The sequence below is a fragment of the Oncorhynchus clarkii genome, chromosome 5 (genome assembly GCF_045791955.1).
Source record: "Oncorhynchus clarkii lewisi isolate Uvic-CL-2024 chromosome 5, UVic_Ocla_1.0, whole genome shotgun sequence".
NCBI lineage: Eukaryota > Metazoa > Chordata > Actinopteri > Salmoniformes > Salmonidae > Oncorhynchus > Oncorhynchus clarkii.
Genome location: NC_092151.1, coordinates 9,136,487 through 9,152,799, shown reverse-complemented (window position 1 = coordinate 9,152,799; position 16,313 = coordinate 9,136,487). Strand labels below are relative to the sequence as shown.

At 41.8% G+C, this 16,313-nt stretch overlaps 1 protein-coding gene across 1 annotated transcript in view; it reads right to left on the bottom strand.

Moving 5' to 3' along the window:
* Nucleotides 1-453: 453 nt before the first annotated feature.
* Nucleotides 454-16,313, bottom strand: part of LOC139408301 (AU RNA binding protein/enoyl-CoA hydratase) — a 48,814-nt gene continuing 32,954 nt past the window's right edge. The window contains exons 7-10 of the mRNA XM_071152018.1: nucleotides 9,322-9,509; nucleotides 5,716-5,766; nucleotides 1,714-1,761; nucleotides 454-1,278 (exon numbers count right to left, since the gene is read on the bottom strand). Of these exons, the coding sequence (XP_071008119.1) occupies nucleotides 1,201-1,278; nucleotides 1,714-1,761; nucleotides 5,716-5,766; nucleotides 9,322-9,509 (365 nt within the window). The 3' untranslated portion in view covers nucleotides 454-1,200. The remainder of the gene's footprint in view (nucleotides 1,279-1,713; nucleotides 1,762-5,715; nucleotides 5,767-9,321; nucleotides 9,510-16,313) is intronic.

Here is a 16,313-nt window from a genome sequence, read left to right as displayed (position 1 = left end):
GGCAGGGTAGCCTAGTGGTTAGAGCGTTGGACTAGCAACCGGAAGGTTGCAAGTTCAAACCCCCGAGCTGACAAGGTACAAATCTGTTGTTCTGCCCCTGAACAGGCAGTTCCTAGGCCGTCATTGAAAATAAGAATTTGTTAGTTAACTTAGTTGCCTAGTTAAAAAAATATATATTATGAAGGGGGATGAAAAGCCATTCTCCGATAATTTTTCATGGAAAACATGTTCGCTGTAAGGCCGAAAGCATTTAAACAGTACATTTCATAAACTACTGACTTGTTCTCATGAGAGAGTTTCTCTTAGGGTGAAAGGTCATGAAACATCAATACATTGATAATCATTTGATGTCAAGAAACTGGGTTTAGATCCAAGGTTGGCAGAAGGTCTTTTTACACTACAGTATGTAATGTGTAACTAGCTTCAAAACATGAGACAAGAAGCATAGACAGGTGACAGAGTTTGAGACAGAACTTTATTGTGATAGCTCTACAAAGGTTTCCTCTGTGATCTAGGAACAGATCCTTTTTCTCTAACATTCAAACATTAGAAAACACAGCGAACTTGGGAAGTGCATGGCTTTTATCATGTGATTTGCTGTTAGCCTGCCTGATATCATGAAATGTAATTAGAAAATGGATTGGATGCGCTGACGACCACACGCTCGTCAAATAAATAGGGAATTTCGGGGACTATTCTTTTCTGCGTAATATTAAGGATCCAATCTCATCTCATCATATTTGCAAATTCTTAATTATTCTGATCTTCTGAATCACTGAAGAACAAAAATTCGATGATGTTAACATACAGCAAACAGACCACATGTTGGGCACGACAACAAGGAAAGGCAACTCATGACATCATGCAGATTAGCAGTTCTGGTTATTAAATCAGCTGTAAAGTTGTTCTCTCCATAACTTCTATCTCTGTCCGGATACAGTACTTTTATGTGACATCTCACGTCTCGGTTAGGACACCCCACTCCAGTTATAGAGAGGATGGTACTGCCTATATTGCCGTCTTATGGGAATCTGACAGAAGCAGTGAAAGGAGGAGAACTGAAGGTAGCCATTTGCGATTGCTCTTGATTGGCCCAGGGTGGCGTTTACTCCACCTTGATAGGCCCAGGGTGAACGTTTACTCTCCCTTGATTGGCCCAGGGTGAACGTTTACTCCACCTTGATTGGCCCAGGGTGGTGTTTACTCTCCCTTGAAGCGAGGAGGCCTCTTCTCCTTGAACGCAGCCAGTCCCTCCAGCCTGTCTTTCGTCGGAATCACCTTGGAAATGAAAGACAACAACGTCAACGTATATGTTCTATTTTGAGTGATCCTGCGAGCGATGGTGGTTGTTGTTTTATGCGTCATACTGTGTGAGTTGTTTGATGTACAACTGAAGACTGTTCAAAGTGGTGTCCAAAGTGAGCGTAGATATGCAGCAGGTGGAAGAGGTACACTATGTCAATAGACACTATCTAACCTTGACAAAATCGTGGCATCATTGTATGTGAACTGCATATAAAAAGAAGTGTACATTTTAAATTGTTCTAGCAGAAAAATAAGCGTCAGAAATCTACAGCATCTGGGCTATTTAACAGAATATAGGCTATTTAACAGAATATGGACTATTTAACAGAATATAGGCTATTTAACCGTATTTGGGCTATTTAACAGAAGGGTTGTGGAATTGAAGTTCTTGTTCATGACTAGACGTACCTGGGCATAGCATGCTTCTTCAATTGCTAATCCCGTATTTAAATCCACCTGAAAAATATCAAGATATTAGAGAAAATAACAAACATATGCAGCAATATAAACCGTATAAAATAGCTATTTTCTACCATCTTTATTCTTGACCAGCTATGTGGTTTCCTTGTTTCATCGTTTCCTGTCATTCCTACAGGATCGAAACTACAGATGTAGCGTCTTAATTTGATCACCCTGTTACAGAAGAACATTCCTGCAATGGAAATTTAAAACTTGTAGTGTATTATTTGAGGTTTAAAAAGGCTTCTCACGTTTGTAATTTCCACTGAAATTTCAGACTTGATTTTCCATTAATTACACTGAACAAAAACATAAACGCAAATGGTAAAGCCTTGGTCATATGTTTCATGAGCTGAAATAAAAGATCCCTGAAATTTTCCATACGCATGAAAAGCTTATTTCTCTCAAATTTGTTTACATCCCTGTTAGTGAGCATTTCCCCTTTGCCAAGATAATCCATCCACCTGACAGGTGTGGCATATCAAGAAGCTGATTAAAAAGCATGATCACTACACAGGTGCACCTTGTGCTGGGGACAATAAAAGGCAACTAAAATGTGCGGTTTTGTCAAACAACACAATGCCACAGAAGTTTTGAGGGAGTGTGCAATTGGCATGCTGACTGCAGGAATATCCACCAGAGCTGTTGCCAGAGAATTTAATGTTAATTTCTCTACCATAAGCCGCCTCCAACGTCGTATTAGATCATTTGGCAGTACGTCCAACCAGCCTCGCAAACGCAGACCACGTGTAACCATGCCAGCCCAGGACCTCCACATCCGGCTTCTTCACCTGCGGAATCGTCTCAGACCAGTCACCTGGACAGCTGATGAAACTGTGGGTTTGCACAACCGAATAATTACTGCACAAATTGTCAAGGAAACTCATCTGCGAGCTCGTCGACATCACCAAATGCTCATCTATGATGGTTTCAATTGTACCGCACAGATGGTAGACCGCGTGTACGGTGTCGTGTGGGTGAGCGGTTTGCTGATGTCAATGTTGTGAAGAGAGTGCCCCATGGTGGGGTTATGGTATGGGCAGGCATACGCTATGGACAATGAACACAATTGCATTTTATCGCTTGCAATTTGAATGCACAGAGACCATGACGAGATCCTGAGGCCCATTGTTGTGCCATTCATCCGCCGCCATCACTTCATGTTGCAGCATGATAATGCAGAGCCCCATGTCGCAAGAATCTGTACACAATTCCTGGAAGCTGAAAATGTACCAGTTCTTCCATGGCCTGTATATTCACCAGACATGTCACCCATTGAGCATGTTTGGGATGCTCTGGGTCGACATGTACGACAGCGTGTACCAGTTCCCGCAAATATCCATTAACTTTGCACAGCCATTGAAGAGGAGTGGGACAATATTCCACAGGCCACAATCAACAGCCTGATCAACTGTATGCGAAAGAGACATGTTGCGCTGCTGGAGGCAAATGGTGGTCACACCAGGTGCTGAATGTTTTTTTTCATCAACGCCCCTACTTTTTAAAAAGGTATCTGTGACCATCAGATGCATATCTGTATTCCCATTTATGTGAAATCATAGGGCACATTAGGGCCTAATGAATTTATTTAAATTGACTGATTTCCTTTTATGAACTGTAACTCAGTAAAATGTTTGAAGTTGTGTTAATATTTTTGTTCAGTGTATAATCCACATAATAATTAACATTTCCTGTTGCTGTAGGATTCTTTTCTAGCCGTCACAAACTGGCTCAAATTACGATCCTATATCTGTATTGAGCATATGTCTGTGCATTGGTAAAATGTTCACCAACTTTAACAAACCTACCTAGATCCAAGACCCATTCCAAATTCACACTTTAAAAGGTTGAATTATACAGAATTAGGGGCAGCATTTATTTTCCTTGACAGCACAGAGAGAGGAGAAACCTACTTTCATAGGTTACCTTGACATTTAACTGAACCAGAAATATCTCCTGTAACATACTCTCCTTTAGAAAATAACCTACATTTAAAGAGATCGTTGTTGAGCAATTTTATAAAGGAATGCACAGAAGAATTTCTCTCTGTTTAAAAATGTGCATCTTTCAAGTGGGCCAGCTGTTGACCTGTATTCATATAACCCGAGAAAACTACATGAAACCAGGCTGATCTTGCGTGTGATTTGACCATTTGTCAAAGTTGGCCCCAATATGGATATTTGCAGTTTGTGTAGCCTATGATACATTAACATGGTAGAACAGGCTGTCTACAAATGACACAGCACCTGTCAGAAAGTGCGATTTATGTGTCAGTTGTGACCATTGGCCTCTGGGATAACGAAGTCACTCAACAGATTCTCTCAGGTTTCTCTGACGGCCTTCAGATGTGACATGGATCCCTTTGGCAAGTGAGCTGACTCACTGACTACTGAATCAGATGCTTACTTCAATCCTCCACCATGCTTTGTGGCACCGATCCCTAAATGCAGCAAGACCCAAGAGGCCCAAATACTATTACTAGACCTAGGAGCTCATTCCCAAATACTATTATTAGACCTAGGAGATCATTCCCAAATACTATTACTAGACCTAGGAGCTCATTCCCAAATACTATTACTAGACCTAGGAGATAATTCCCAAATACTATTACTAGACCTAGGAGATCATTCCCAAATACTATTACTAGACCTAGGAGATCATTCCCAAATACTATTACTTAGACCTGAGGCCATACCCAAATACTATTACTAGACCTAGGAGATCATTCCCAAATACTATTACTTAGACCTGAGGTCATTCCCAAATACTATTACTAGACCTAGGAGATCATTCCCAAATACTATTACTTAGACCTGAGGCCATACCCAAATACTATTACTAGACCTAGGAGATCATTCCCAAATACTATTACTTAGACCTGAGGCCATACCCAAATACTATTACTAGACCTAGGAGATCATTCCCAAATACTATTACTTAGACCTGAGGTCATTCCCAAATACTATTACTTAGACCTGAGGTCATTCCCAAATACTATTACTAGACCTAGGAGGTCATTCCCAAATACTATTACTTAGACCTGAGGTCATTCCCAAATACTAGGTCATCCTTAAAAGGTAATTCCTAAGGGGTCAATCTTAAATATGATTTGATGTTCTAAGGTCTGCTTAGAACATCAAAATGACTTAACCTGTGCTCTAACCATTCAATAATAAACATGTGAACAGATTTGGTCAAATTATGCTTACTTCAATTATGTCAATTATGCTTACAAATTATGCTTACTTCAATCCTCCACCATGCTTTGTGGCACCGATCCCTAAATGCAGCAAGACCCAAGAGGCCCAAATACTATTACTAGACCTAGGAGCTCATTCCCAAATACTATTACTAGACCTAGGAGATCATTCCCAAATACTATTACTAGACCTAGGAGATCATTCCCAAATACTATTACTAGACCTAGGAGATCATTCCCAAATACTATTACTTAGACCTGAGGCCATACCCAAATACTATTACTAGACCTAGGAGATCATTCCCAAATACTATTACTTAGACCTGAGGCCATACCCAAATATTATTACTAGACCTAGGAGATCATTCCCAAATACTATTACTTAGACCTGAGGTCATTCCCAAATACTATTACTTAGACCTGAGGTCATTCCCAAATACTATTACTAGACCTAGGAGGTCATTCCCAAATACTATTACTTAGACCTGAGGTCATTCCCAAATACTAGGTCATCCTTAAAAGGTAATTCCTAAGGGGTCAATCTTAAATATGATTTGATGTTCTAAGGTCTGCTTAGAACATCAAAATGACTTAACCTGTGCTCTAACCATTCAATAATAAACATGTGAACAGATTTGGTCAAATTATAAAATACTGTACTTGAGACCAGTATGTTGACTGAAAACTGAATTTGGGGACATTTGATCACTTATTACAGAGATGGAAAAAGTACCGGTATGTATGAGTCTTACCTCTATGCCCTGGTTGATTGCCAACTTTGCCATCCTAATTGCAATGGGACCCTGAAGAGATCAAAGCAAAACAATAGTTTGTTTATGGTCAAAAGTACATGTAAATAACTTCTTATGGCTGGGAGGCGCTATTTCCACGTTCGGATGAAAAGCGTGCCCAGAGTAAACTGCCTGCTACTCAGGCCCAGAAGCTAAGATATGCATATTTTTAGTAGATTTGGATAGAAAACACTCTGAAGTTTCTAAAACTGTCTGAATTATGTCTGTGAGTATAACAGAGCTCAAATGGTAGGTAAAAACCTGAGAAAAATCCAAAGAGGATGTGGGAAATCTGAGGTTTGTAGTTTTGGTCTTTAGAACATTGTTTCAGGCTTCTACTATGAAGGGGGAGCGAATAAGAGTTGTTTGAATCAGGGGTCTGGAAGAAAGCCATTAGTTTAGTCATGCGTGAGTAAGAGCTCCGGTCCTTTTCCATTTCTAAAGACAAAGGAATTGTCCGGTTGAAACATTATTGATGATTTCTGATAAAAACATCTAAAGATTGATTCTATACATCGTTTGACATGTTTCTACGAACTGTAATATAACTTTTTAGACTTTTCGTCTGGACCTAGTGCTCGCGCCTTGTGCATTTTGGATTACTGGACTAAACGCGCAAACAAAAAGGAGGTATTTGGACATAAATTATGGACTTTATCGAACAAAACCATTTTTTTTGTGGAACTGGAATTCCTGGGAGTGCATTCCGATGAAGATCATCAAAGGTAAGTTAATATTTATAATGCTATTTCTGACTTTTACTGACTCCACAACATGGCGGGTATCTCTGTATGGCTTGTTTTTGTGGCTGAGCGCTGTACTCAGATTATTGCATGGTGTACTTTTGCCGTAAAACTTTTTTGAAATCTGACACAGCGGTTGCATTAAGGAGAAGTATATCTTTAATTATATGCATAACACGTGTATCTTTCATCAACGTTTATGATGAGTATTTCTGTAAATTGATGTGGCTTTCTGCAAAATCACTGGATGTTTTGGAAGCAAAACATTACTGAACATAACGCGCCAATGTAAACTTAGATTTTTGGATATAAATATGAACTTTATCGAACAAAACATACATGTATTGTGTAACATGAAGTCCTATGAGTGCCATCTGATGAAGATCATCAAAGGTTAGTGATTAATTGTATCTCTATTTCTGCTTTTTGTGACTCCTCTCTTTGGCTGGAAAAATGGCTGTGATTTTTGTGACTAGGCGTTGACTTAACATAATCGCATGGTATGCTTTCGTCGTAAAGCCTTTTTGAAATCGGACACTGTGGTGGGATTAACAACAAGTTTATCTTTAAAATGGTGTATAATACTTGTATGTTTGAGGAATTTTAATTATGAGATTTCTGTTGTTTGAATTTGGCGACATGCACTTTCACTGGCTGTTGTCAAATCGATCCCGTTAACGGGATTTCAGCCATAACAAGATAACAATGGTTGTTGTGTCTACCCTGAGTCTATATAACAGGTGGTTCCCCGGTATAATGTTGCAGGTCACTAGAAATCTAATCCGTACATAAAAGGTACAACATCTGCATTCGCTCAGGTGTTATTTCTAAGAAGTTGATACATCACGACTGTGTGCTACACTCCAAATCATTCAGTGTAGCAGCCTATTCTGAGAATCTGAGAACAGGTTTGATTTCAGGGAAACCACAGAGTCAACGGCCATGTCGGAACACCCATACTCGTAAAGAGTACGCTCATTGGGTATGCAAAAATAAAACGTTTTATATTATGTGAAATTTCCAAACATTTAGTACACTTTATATGCCAGGATGTAAAAGTAATTTCATTTTTTAAATCTAGTATGAATTCGCTGCACAAATTGAGAAAGAAAATTACATTTTTAGACACAGCTGATAATCAAGTAAGGGGACACGATTTCAGACACAGCCAATGTGTAATAACATCCCTGCTTAAAGGTGGTATTACTCTGGTTTGTACAGTGTACAATGTACATAGCATTCGTCAAGTATTCAGACCCCTTGACTTTCCCCACATTTTGTTACGTTACAGCCTTATTCTAAAATGGATCAAATACTTTCCCCCCTCATCAATCTACACACAGTACCCCATAATGACCTAGTGATAACAGGTTTACATTTTTTTGTGCAAATTTATACAAAATAAAAAACTGATACCTTATTTACATAAGTATTCAGACCCTTTGCTATGAGACTCAAAATTGAGCTCAGGTGCATCCTGTTTCCATTGATCATCCTTGAGATGTTTCTACAACTTGATTGGAGTCCACCTGTGTAAATTCAATTGATTGGACATGATTTGGAAAGCCACACACCTGTCTATATAAGGTCCCACAGTTGACAGTGCATGTCAGAGCAAAAAGCAAGCCATGATGTTGAAGGAATTGTCTGTAGAGCTCCGAGACAGGATTGTGTCAAGCCACAGATCTGGGGAAGGGTACCAAACATTTCTGCAGCATTGAAGGTCCCCAAGAACACACAGTCGCCTTTATCATTCTTATTAAATGGAAGTTTGGAAACACCAAGACACTTCCTAGAGCTGGCCGACGGTGGAGCAATCGGGGGGAGAAGAGCCTCGGTAAGGGAGGTGACCAAGAACCCGATGGTCACTCTGACAGAGCTCCAGAGTTCCTCTGTGGAGATGGGAGAACCTTCCAGAAGGCCAACCATCTTTGCAGCACTCCACCAATCAGGCCTTTATGGTAGAGTGGTCAGACCTCAGTAAAAAGGCACATGACAGCCCGCTTGGAGGTTGCCAAAAGGCACCTAAAGGACTCTTAGAACATGAGATACAATCTGGTCTGATGAAACCAAGATTGAACTCTATGGCCTGAATGCCAAGCGTCACGTCTGGAGGAAACCCTACGGTGAAGCGTGGTGGTGGCAGCATCATTCTGTGGGGATGTTTTCAGCGGCAGGGACTGGGAGACTAGTCAGGATCGAGGGAAAGATGAACGGAGCAAAGTACAGAGAGATCCTTGATGAAAACCTAATCCGGAGCCCTCAGGACCTTAGACTGGTGCGAAGGTTCACCTTCCAACAGGACAACAACCCTAAGTACACAGCCAAGACTACGTAGTAGTGGCTTCGGGACAAGTCTCTGAATGTCCTTGAGTGGCCCAGCCAGAGGCTGGACTTGAACCCGATCGAACATCTCTGGAGAGACCTGAAAATAGCTGTGCAGTGACGTTCCCCATCCAACCTGACAGAGCTTGAGAGGATCTGCAGAGAAGAATGGAAGAAACTCCCCAAATACAGGTGTGCCAAGCTTGTAGTGTCATACCCAAGAAGCTAAAGGTGCTTCAACAAAGTACTGAGTAAAGGGTCTGAATACTTATGTAAATGTGATATTTAAATGTAGTATTTTTAATACATTTGCAAACATTTCTAAAAAGCTGTTTTTTGCTTTGTCATTATTGTGTATTGTGTGTAGATTGAGGAAGAAGAAAAACATATTTTTAATCAATTTTAGAACAAGGCTGTAAGTTAACGAAATGTGGAAAATGTCAAGGGGTTTGAATACTTTCTGAATGCACTGTACGTACATGCTTTATCATATACTCACATTTGGGTTGAACTCGCGGGCCAGGTCCAGCGCTCTGAGGTAGGCGGCATCTCCGCTCTTGTTCTGCTCCACGGCATGGCTGACCAGGCCCAGTCTCTTCGCCTCCGTTCCGTCAATCGCCCGCGCCGCAAAGATCAGCTCCTTAGCCAGGGCTACCCCGATGGCCCTGGGTAGTCGCTGGGTACCACCTGGATGGAGGAGGTGAAGGAGAAGGAAGAGGAGGGGGTGGAGGAGAAGGAAGTGGAGGAGGAGGAAGTGGAGGAGGTGGAGGAGAAGGAAGAGGAGGGGGTGGAGGAGAAGGAAGAGGAGGGGGTGGAGGAGAAGGAAGAAGAGGGGGTGAGGAGAAGGAAGTGGAGGAAGAAGAGGGGGTGGAGGAGAAGGAAGTGGAGGAGGGGGTGGAGGAGGAGGAGAAGGAAGAAGAGGGGGTGGAGGAGAAGGAAGTGGAGGAGGAAGAGAAAGAAGAGGAGGTTGTGGAGGAGAAGGAAGTGGAGGAGGAAGGGGGGTGGAGGGGGAGGAGAAGGAAGAGGAGGTGAAATAAGAGAAGAGATCGAACACTATAGTGAGTAACATTATGTTAATGAATAAATATGGCTAGCCTGCTGAAACAGAACAAAATATGAGCTATAATTCTATTTGTGAATTCAGTTGAATTCACTATTCAGTTGAGTTTATTGTGATGATTTGACAAGGAATATTCCCCACAAATGAGATAAGGATGAAAAGCAGTGTTTGAACAATGCTGTGGGTCATAGCACGTTCCTCCCGGGCTGTGACCTCCTGGGCTGTGACGTACTGGACTGTGATGTACTGGACTGTGATGTACTGGACTGCAATGTACTGGACTGTGATGTACTGGACTGTGATGTACTGGACTGCGATGTACTGGACTGTGGATCGTGGTTAAACATTCTATAATACTCCACTTCTCTGTATCTTTTGGGGTGGAAAACATGTACAGTAGTGAATACATTTCTTCCTTGTTGAAAGGACACTGTAAATCTTGACCTTTCTCATTCAGGGCAAGCAATTACCTCACTCCGTCTGTGGAAGTCACATATCTTGAAGGTGAAATACAAAGACAAAGAAGGTCTTGGCTTTTCACCACCTGAATATACAGTAACCTCGTCTTGCAGGAGCTGTGATGCACTTGGCAGCAGTTATGTCAAGCCTAGATCTAGATGCATCAAATATCTAGCAGGTGAACTAAATGAGGGGTACAAAAAAAGGGAGAAATTTGAGATAAACAGCAATGTGCTTTTTATTGGGCTTCTCTTAAAAATGCTAAAGTAGATAGCTTTCCTGAAATGTGTATTTATTTATTTCACCTTTATTTAACCAGGTAGGCCAGTAGAGAACAAGTTATCAATTACAACTGTGACCTGGCCAAGATAAAGCAAAGGAAAGCAACAACAACAACAACAACACGGAGTTACATATAAACAAACGTACAGTCAATAACACAATATAAAAATCTATGTACAGTGTGTGCAAATGTAGAAGAGTAGGGAGGTAAGACAATAAATAGTCCATAGAGGCAAAAATAATTACAATTTAGCATTAACACTGTAGTAATAGATGTGCAGAAGATGATGTGCAAGTAGAGATACTGGTGGGCAAAAGAGCAAGAAGATAAATAACAATATGGGGATGAGGTAGTTTGGGTGGGCTATTTACAGATTGGCTGTGTACAGGGACAGTGAGCTGCTCTGACAGCTGATGCTTAAAGTTAGTGAGGGGAGATATAAGACTCCAACTTCAGTGATTTTTGCAATTCCTTTGAGTCATTGGCAGCAGAGAACTGGAAGGAAAGGCGGCCAAATTAAGTGTTGGCTTTGGGGGTGACCAGTGAAATATACCTGCTGGAGCTCGTGCTATGGGTGGGTGTTGCTATGGTGACCAGTGAGCTGAGATCAGGCGGGGCTTTACCTAGAAAAGACTTATAGATGACCTGGAGCCAGTGTGTTTGGCGACGAATATGAAGCGAGGGCCAGCCAACGAGAGCATACAGGTCGCAGCGGTGGTTAGTATATGGGGCTTTGGTGACAAAATGGATGGCACTGTGAAAGACTACATCCAGTTTGCTGAGTGTTGGAGGCTATTTTGTAAATGACATCGCCAAAGAAAAGGATCGGTAGGATGGTCAGTTTTACGAGACTATGTTTGGCAGCATGAGTGAAGGAGGTTTTGTTGCGAAATAGGAAGCCGATTCTAGATTTAATTTTGGATTGGAGATGCTTAATGTGAGTTTGAAAGGAGAGTTTACAGTCTAACCAGACACCTAGGTATTTGTATGTCCACAAATTCTCCGTCCAGAGTACTGATGCTAGTCGGGCGGGCAGGTGCGGGCAACAATCGGTTGAAGAGCCATGCATTTAGTTTTACTAGCATTTAAAAGGCAGTTGGAGGCCACGGAAGGAGTGTTGTATGGCATTGAAGCTCGTCTGGAGGTTAGTTAACACGAACACTATGACTAACTTCCTTATCAGACTAGAATGGCGGTTATATTGCTCTTGGCATTGCTCACCAAGGTAATAACCTCAGTCCGGATGCATTTCTACAGGAAATGAAACATTTACATACAAACAATGCAATGCACATAGTCCGGAGGAAAATAAAACAACCTTTTAAACAAACGACAGTGCAATTCCTTGGTAATATAGGGCTTAGAGTGAATATGGGTCAGTCACTTAATTAGCAGCGTGTATTATCAGTATGTTGACAGTGATCACAGACACATTCTCACCTCCCGGACAGGATGCTCACACGTATTCAGTCATTCTGAATTGATCAGGTTGAGCTGATCGAACAGGGCAGAGGAGTGGTGGTGACAACAGTATTCTCTGTTAGTTGTGTTATCATTCTGACAGCTGCTACAGCCCGCGTTGTGTCGACTAAGACAAAATGATAACACGGAAAAAATAAGCGACATCACTAAAAAGTTACATATTATTATTATTATTGTATATTTCTATAAATTACAGGTAAACTATACACAAGGTAGAATGTAGAATGTAGCTGTTCCAGACTTTCGTATGTAAATAAATGCCATCTGTTTTTGTTGGTTTGAAGCGGTCCTTGTTGCTCAACTCTTACACAAGAACTTGGATGGGAAAGTGTTTACCCGTGGAGGAGCCTGCATGAATTATCACAGAACCCTGATGGCGCAATGACAAACACTCATTTGTTGCCAATTGCTGTTTTATCTGTGTCTCTGTCTACATCTCTTTGGACTGTTTTCTCTGTGTCTCTGTCTACATCTCTTTGCTTTGGACTGTTTTCTCTGTCTACATCTCTTCGGACTGTTTTCTCTGTCTACATCTCTTTGGACTGTTTTCTCTGTGTCTCTGTCTACATCTCTTCGGACTGTTTTCTCTGTCTACATCTCTTTGGACTGTTTTCTCTGTGTCTCTGTCTACATCTCTTCGGACTGTTTTCTCTGTCTACATCTCTTTGGACTGTTTTCTCTGTCTACATCTCTTTGGACTGTTTTCTCTGTGTCTCTGTCTACATCTCTTCGGACTGTTTTCTCTGTGTCTCTGTCTAGATCTCTTTGCTTTGGACTGTTTTCTCTGTGTCTCTGTCTACATCTCTTTGGACTGTTTTCTCTGTGTCTCTGTCTACATCTCTTTGGACTGTTTTCTCTGTCTACATCTCTTTGCTTTGGACTGTTTTCTCTGTGTCTGTCTACATCTCTTTGCTTTGGATTGCCTCATTTCTTACTTGCTTCATAAACTCATAACAGTTAGCTTAAAATAGCGCAACATAACATAATAACAGAACTTTGAAGGCTAAACATTTTGATTAGCCCAAAAAATGTAGCTATTGTTTACCCATTCTACAGAGTGCAAGATAGTGCACTGCAAATTCTCAGACAACATATTCAAGACATCCTCGACAAACACACAAGTGAAGAAAAAGGCAGATGAGAGATAAGATGTTACATGGAATCGTTGTGTCACTCGTCACTTACATTATTAACCACACAATTCTGGTAACTTCTGTGGCTTGACCTCGTAGCGTTGCATAACATTGTGTAACTAAGTTTAAATACACCAGGGGGAAAATGGTGCAACAACTTCTGAGAAATCATTGTCACAATGCCATTTTCCTCATGGCGGTTGGTCAATTTTCTCATTGCTTAACCATTGCCTGAACCGTAAACATTGCACAATGGGGAAAAGCTTCAGTTAGTGTCTTGACATGCCTTGAGAAAGTATGATGTAGTGCAAATAGTGTTGCACAGTGCTATCATGTCAAGGAGCTGCCTTTAGGGGTGTGTGTTTGAAATCAGTGAGCCGGACAGCAAACGAAGTGAAGTGAAAATGCATTTTGGCTTCAAAGAAAAGTTCAAGGTCGGTGCTGAAGAGGACTCGTGACAGCTTTGTGAGGAGTCAAGACACTTTCTGCAGAAATGAGGCTCCTAGAATCGCAACATTAACCCTTCCCAATAGCCAGCACTATAGACTTTTGTCTAGTACAATGTTGCTGTTTACCACAGAAGGTTGGGGTCAATTCAGGATTGAAATGACCAGACAATTCGTCAAGTGTAACATGGTGAAATACCTCAATAACTGAAATCTTGCTGGAACGGACCTTAGCTCTGCTGAGTACCGAATTACAAAAAGTTTGTTGAATTCCCAATGTGTTATCACTATGCTTTCAACCATCTAAAAGCAAAACCAAATTCCAATAGAAAAACAATGGTTTTGGTTTAGTTGTCATCTTAAGGTGTTATCACTGCGTATTCATCCATTAAAAAGCACAACAAAGTTCAAATGTGAAATACAATGTCTATGTTGTATTTTAAAAATAATGTGTTACCACATATAACAGCAGAACCAAATGACCTGGATTATAGTTCTGATTACTTTAAATGTATATTGTGCAAGTGAGATTCTGCACAGATTATCAACATTGTGAAGACTTTGTATGATTACACAATAAAAATCTTGTAGTTACAGTAACCTCAAAATGTGGCCATGGATGAGTTACACATTTTGGGGTTGAATAACAAAACTCCTCGGATAGTTTCATCAGAGCTACTGGCTTAACCTCGGCCAACAGCTCAGCCCCCCCCCGCAGCTACTCGCCCAAGCCTCTCCAGGTTCTCCTTTACCCAAATCCAGATAGCAGATGTTCTGAAAGAGCTGCAAAACCTGGACCCATACAAATCAGCTGGGCTTGACAATCTGGACCCTCTATTTCTGAAACTATCCGCCGCCATTGTCGCAACCCCTATTACCAGCCTGTTCAACCTCTCTTTCATATCGTCTGAGATCCCCAAGGATTGGAAAGCTGCCGCAGTCATCCCCCTCTTCAAAGGGGGAGACACCCTGGACCCAAACTGTTACAGACCTATATCCATCCTGCCCTGCCTATCTAAGGTCTTCGAAAGCCAAGTCAACAAACAGGTCACTGACCATCTCGAATCCCACCGTACCTTCTCCGCTGTGCAATCTGGTTTCCGAGCCGGTCACGGGTGCACCTCAGCCACGCTCAAGGTACTAAACGATATCATAACCGCCATCGATAAAAGACAGTACTGTGCAGCCGTCTTCATCGACCTTGCCAAGGCTTTCGACTCTGTCAATCACCATATTCTTATCGGCAGACTCAGTAGCCTCGGTTTATCTGATGACTGCCTTGCCTGGTTCACCAACTACTTTGCAGACAGAGTTCAGTGTGTCAAATCAGAGGGCATGCTGTCCGGTCCTCTGGCAGTCTCTATGGGGGTGCCACAGGGTTAAATTCTCGGGCCGACTCTTTTCTCTGTATATATCAATGATGTTGCTCTTGCTGCGGGGGATTCCCTGATCCACCTCTACGCAGACGACACCATTCTGTATACTTCCGGCCCGTCCTTGGACACTGTGAATTCTAACCTCCAAACGAGCTTCAATGCCATACAACACTCCTTCCGTGTCCTCCAACTGCTCTTAAATGCTAGTAAAACCAAATGCATGCTTTTCAACCGTTCGCTGCCTGCACCCGCACGCCCGACTAGCATCACCACCCTGGATGGTTCCGACCTAGAATATGTGGACATCTATAAGTACCTAGGTGTCTGGCTAGACTGTAAACTCTCCTTCCAGACTCAAATCAAACATCTCCAATCTAAAATCAAATCTAGAGTCGGCTTTCTATTCCACAACAAAGCCTCCTTCACTCACGCCGCCAAACTTACCCTAGTAAAACTGACTACCCTACAGATCCTCGACTTCGGCGATGTCATCTACAAAATAGCTTCCAACACTCTACTCAGCAAACTGGATGCAGTTTATCACAGTGCCATCCATTTTGTTCCTAAAGCACCTTATACCACCCACCACTGTGACCTGTATGCTCTAGTCGGCTGGCTCTCGCGACATATTCGTCGCCAGACCCACTGGCTCCAGGTATTCTACAAGTCCATGCTAGGTAAAGCTCCTCCTTATCTCAGTTCACTGGTCACGATGGCAACACCCACCCGTAGCACGCGCTCCAGCAGGTGTATCTCACTGATCATCCCTAAAGCCAACACCTCATTTGGCCTCCTTTCGTTCCAGTTCTCTGCTGCCTGTGACTGGAACGAATTGCAAAAATCGCTGAAGTTGGAGACTTTTATCTCCCTCACCAACTTCAAACATCTGCTATCTGAGCAGCTAACCGATCGCTGCAGCTGTACATAGTCCATCGGTAAATAGCCCACACAATTGTACCTACCTCATCCCCATACTGTTTATATTTATTTACTTTTCTGCTCTTTTGCACACCTGTACATGACCATCTGATCATTTGATGTTAATCTGCAAAATTGTAATTATTTGCCTACCTCCTCATGCCTTTTGCACACAATGTATATAGACTCTCCTTTTTTTCTACTGTGTTATTGACTTGTTAATTGTTTACTCCATGTGTAACTCTGTGTTGTCTGTTCACACTGCTATGCTTTATCTTGGCCAAGTCGCAGTTGCAAATGAGAACTTGTTCTCAACTAGCCTACCTGGTTAAAT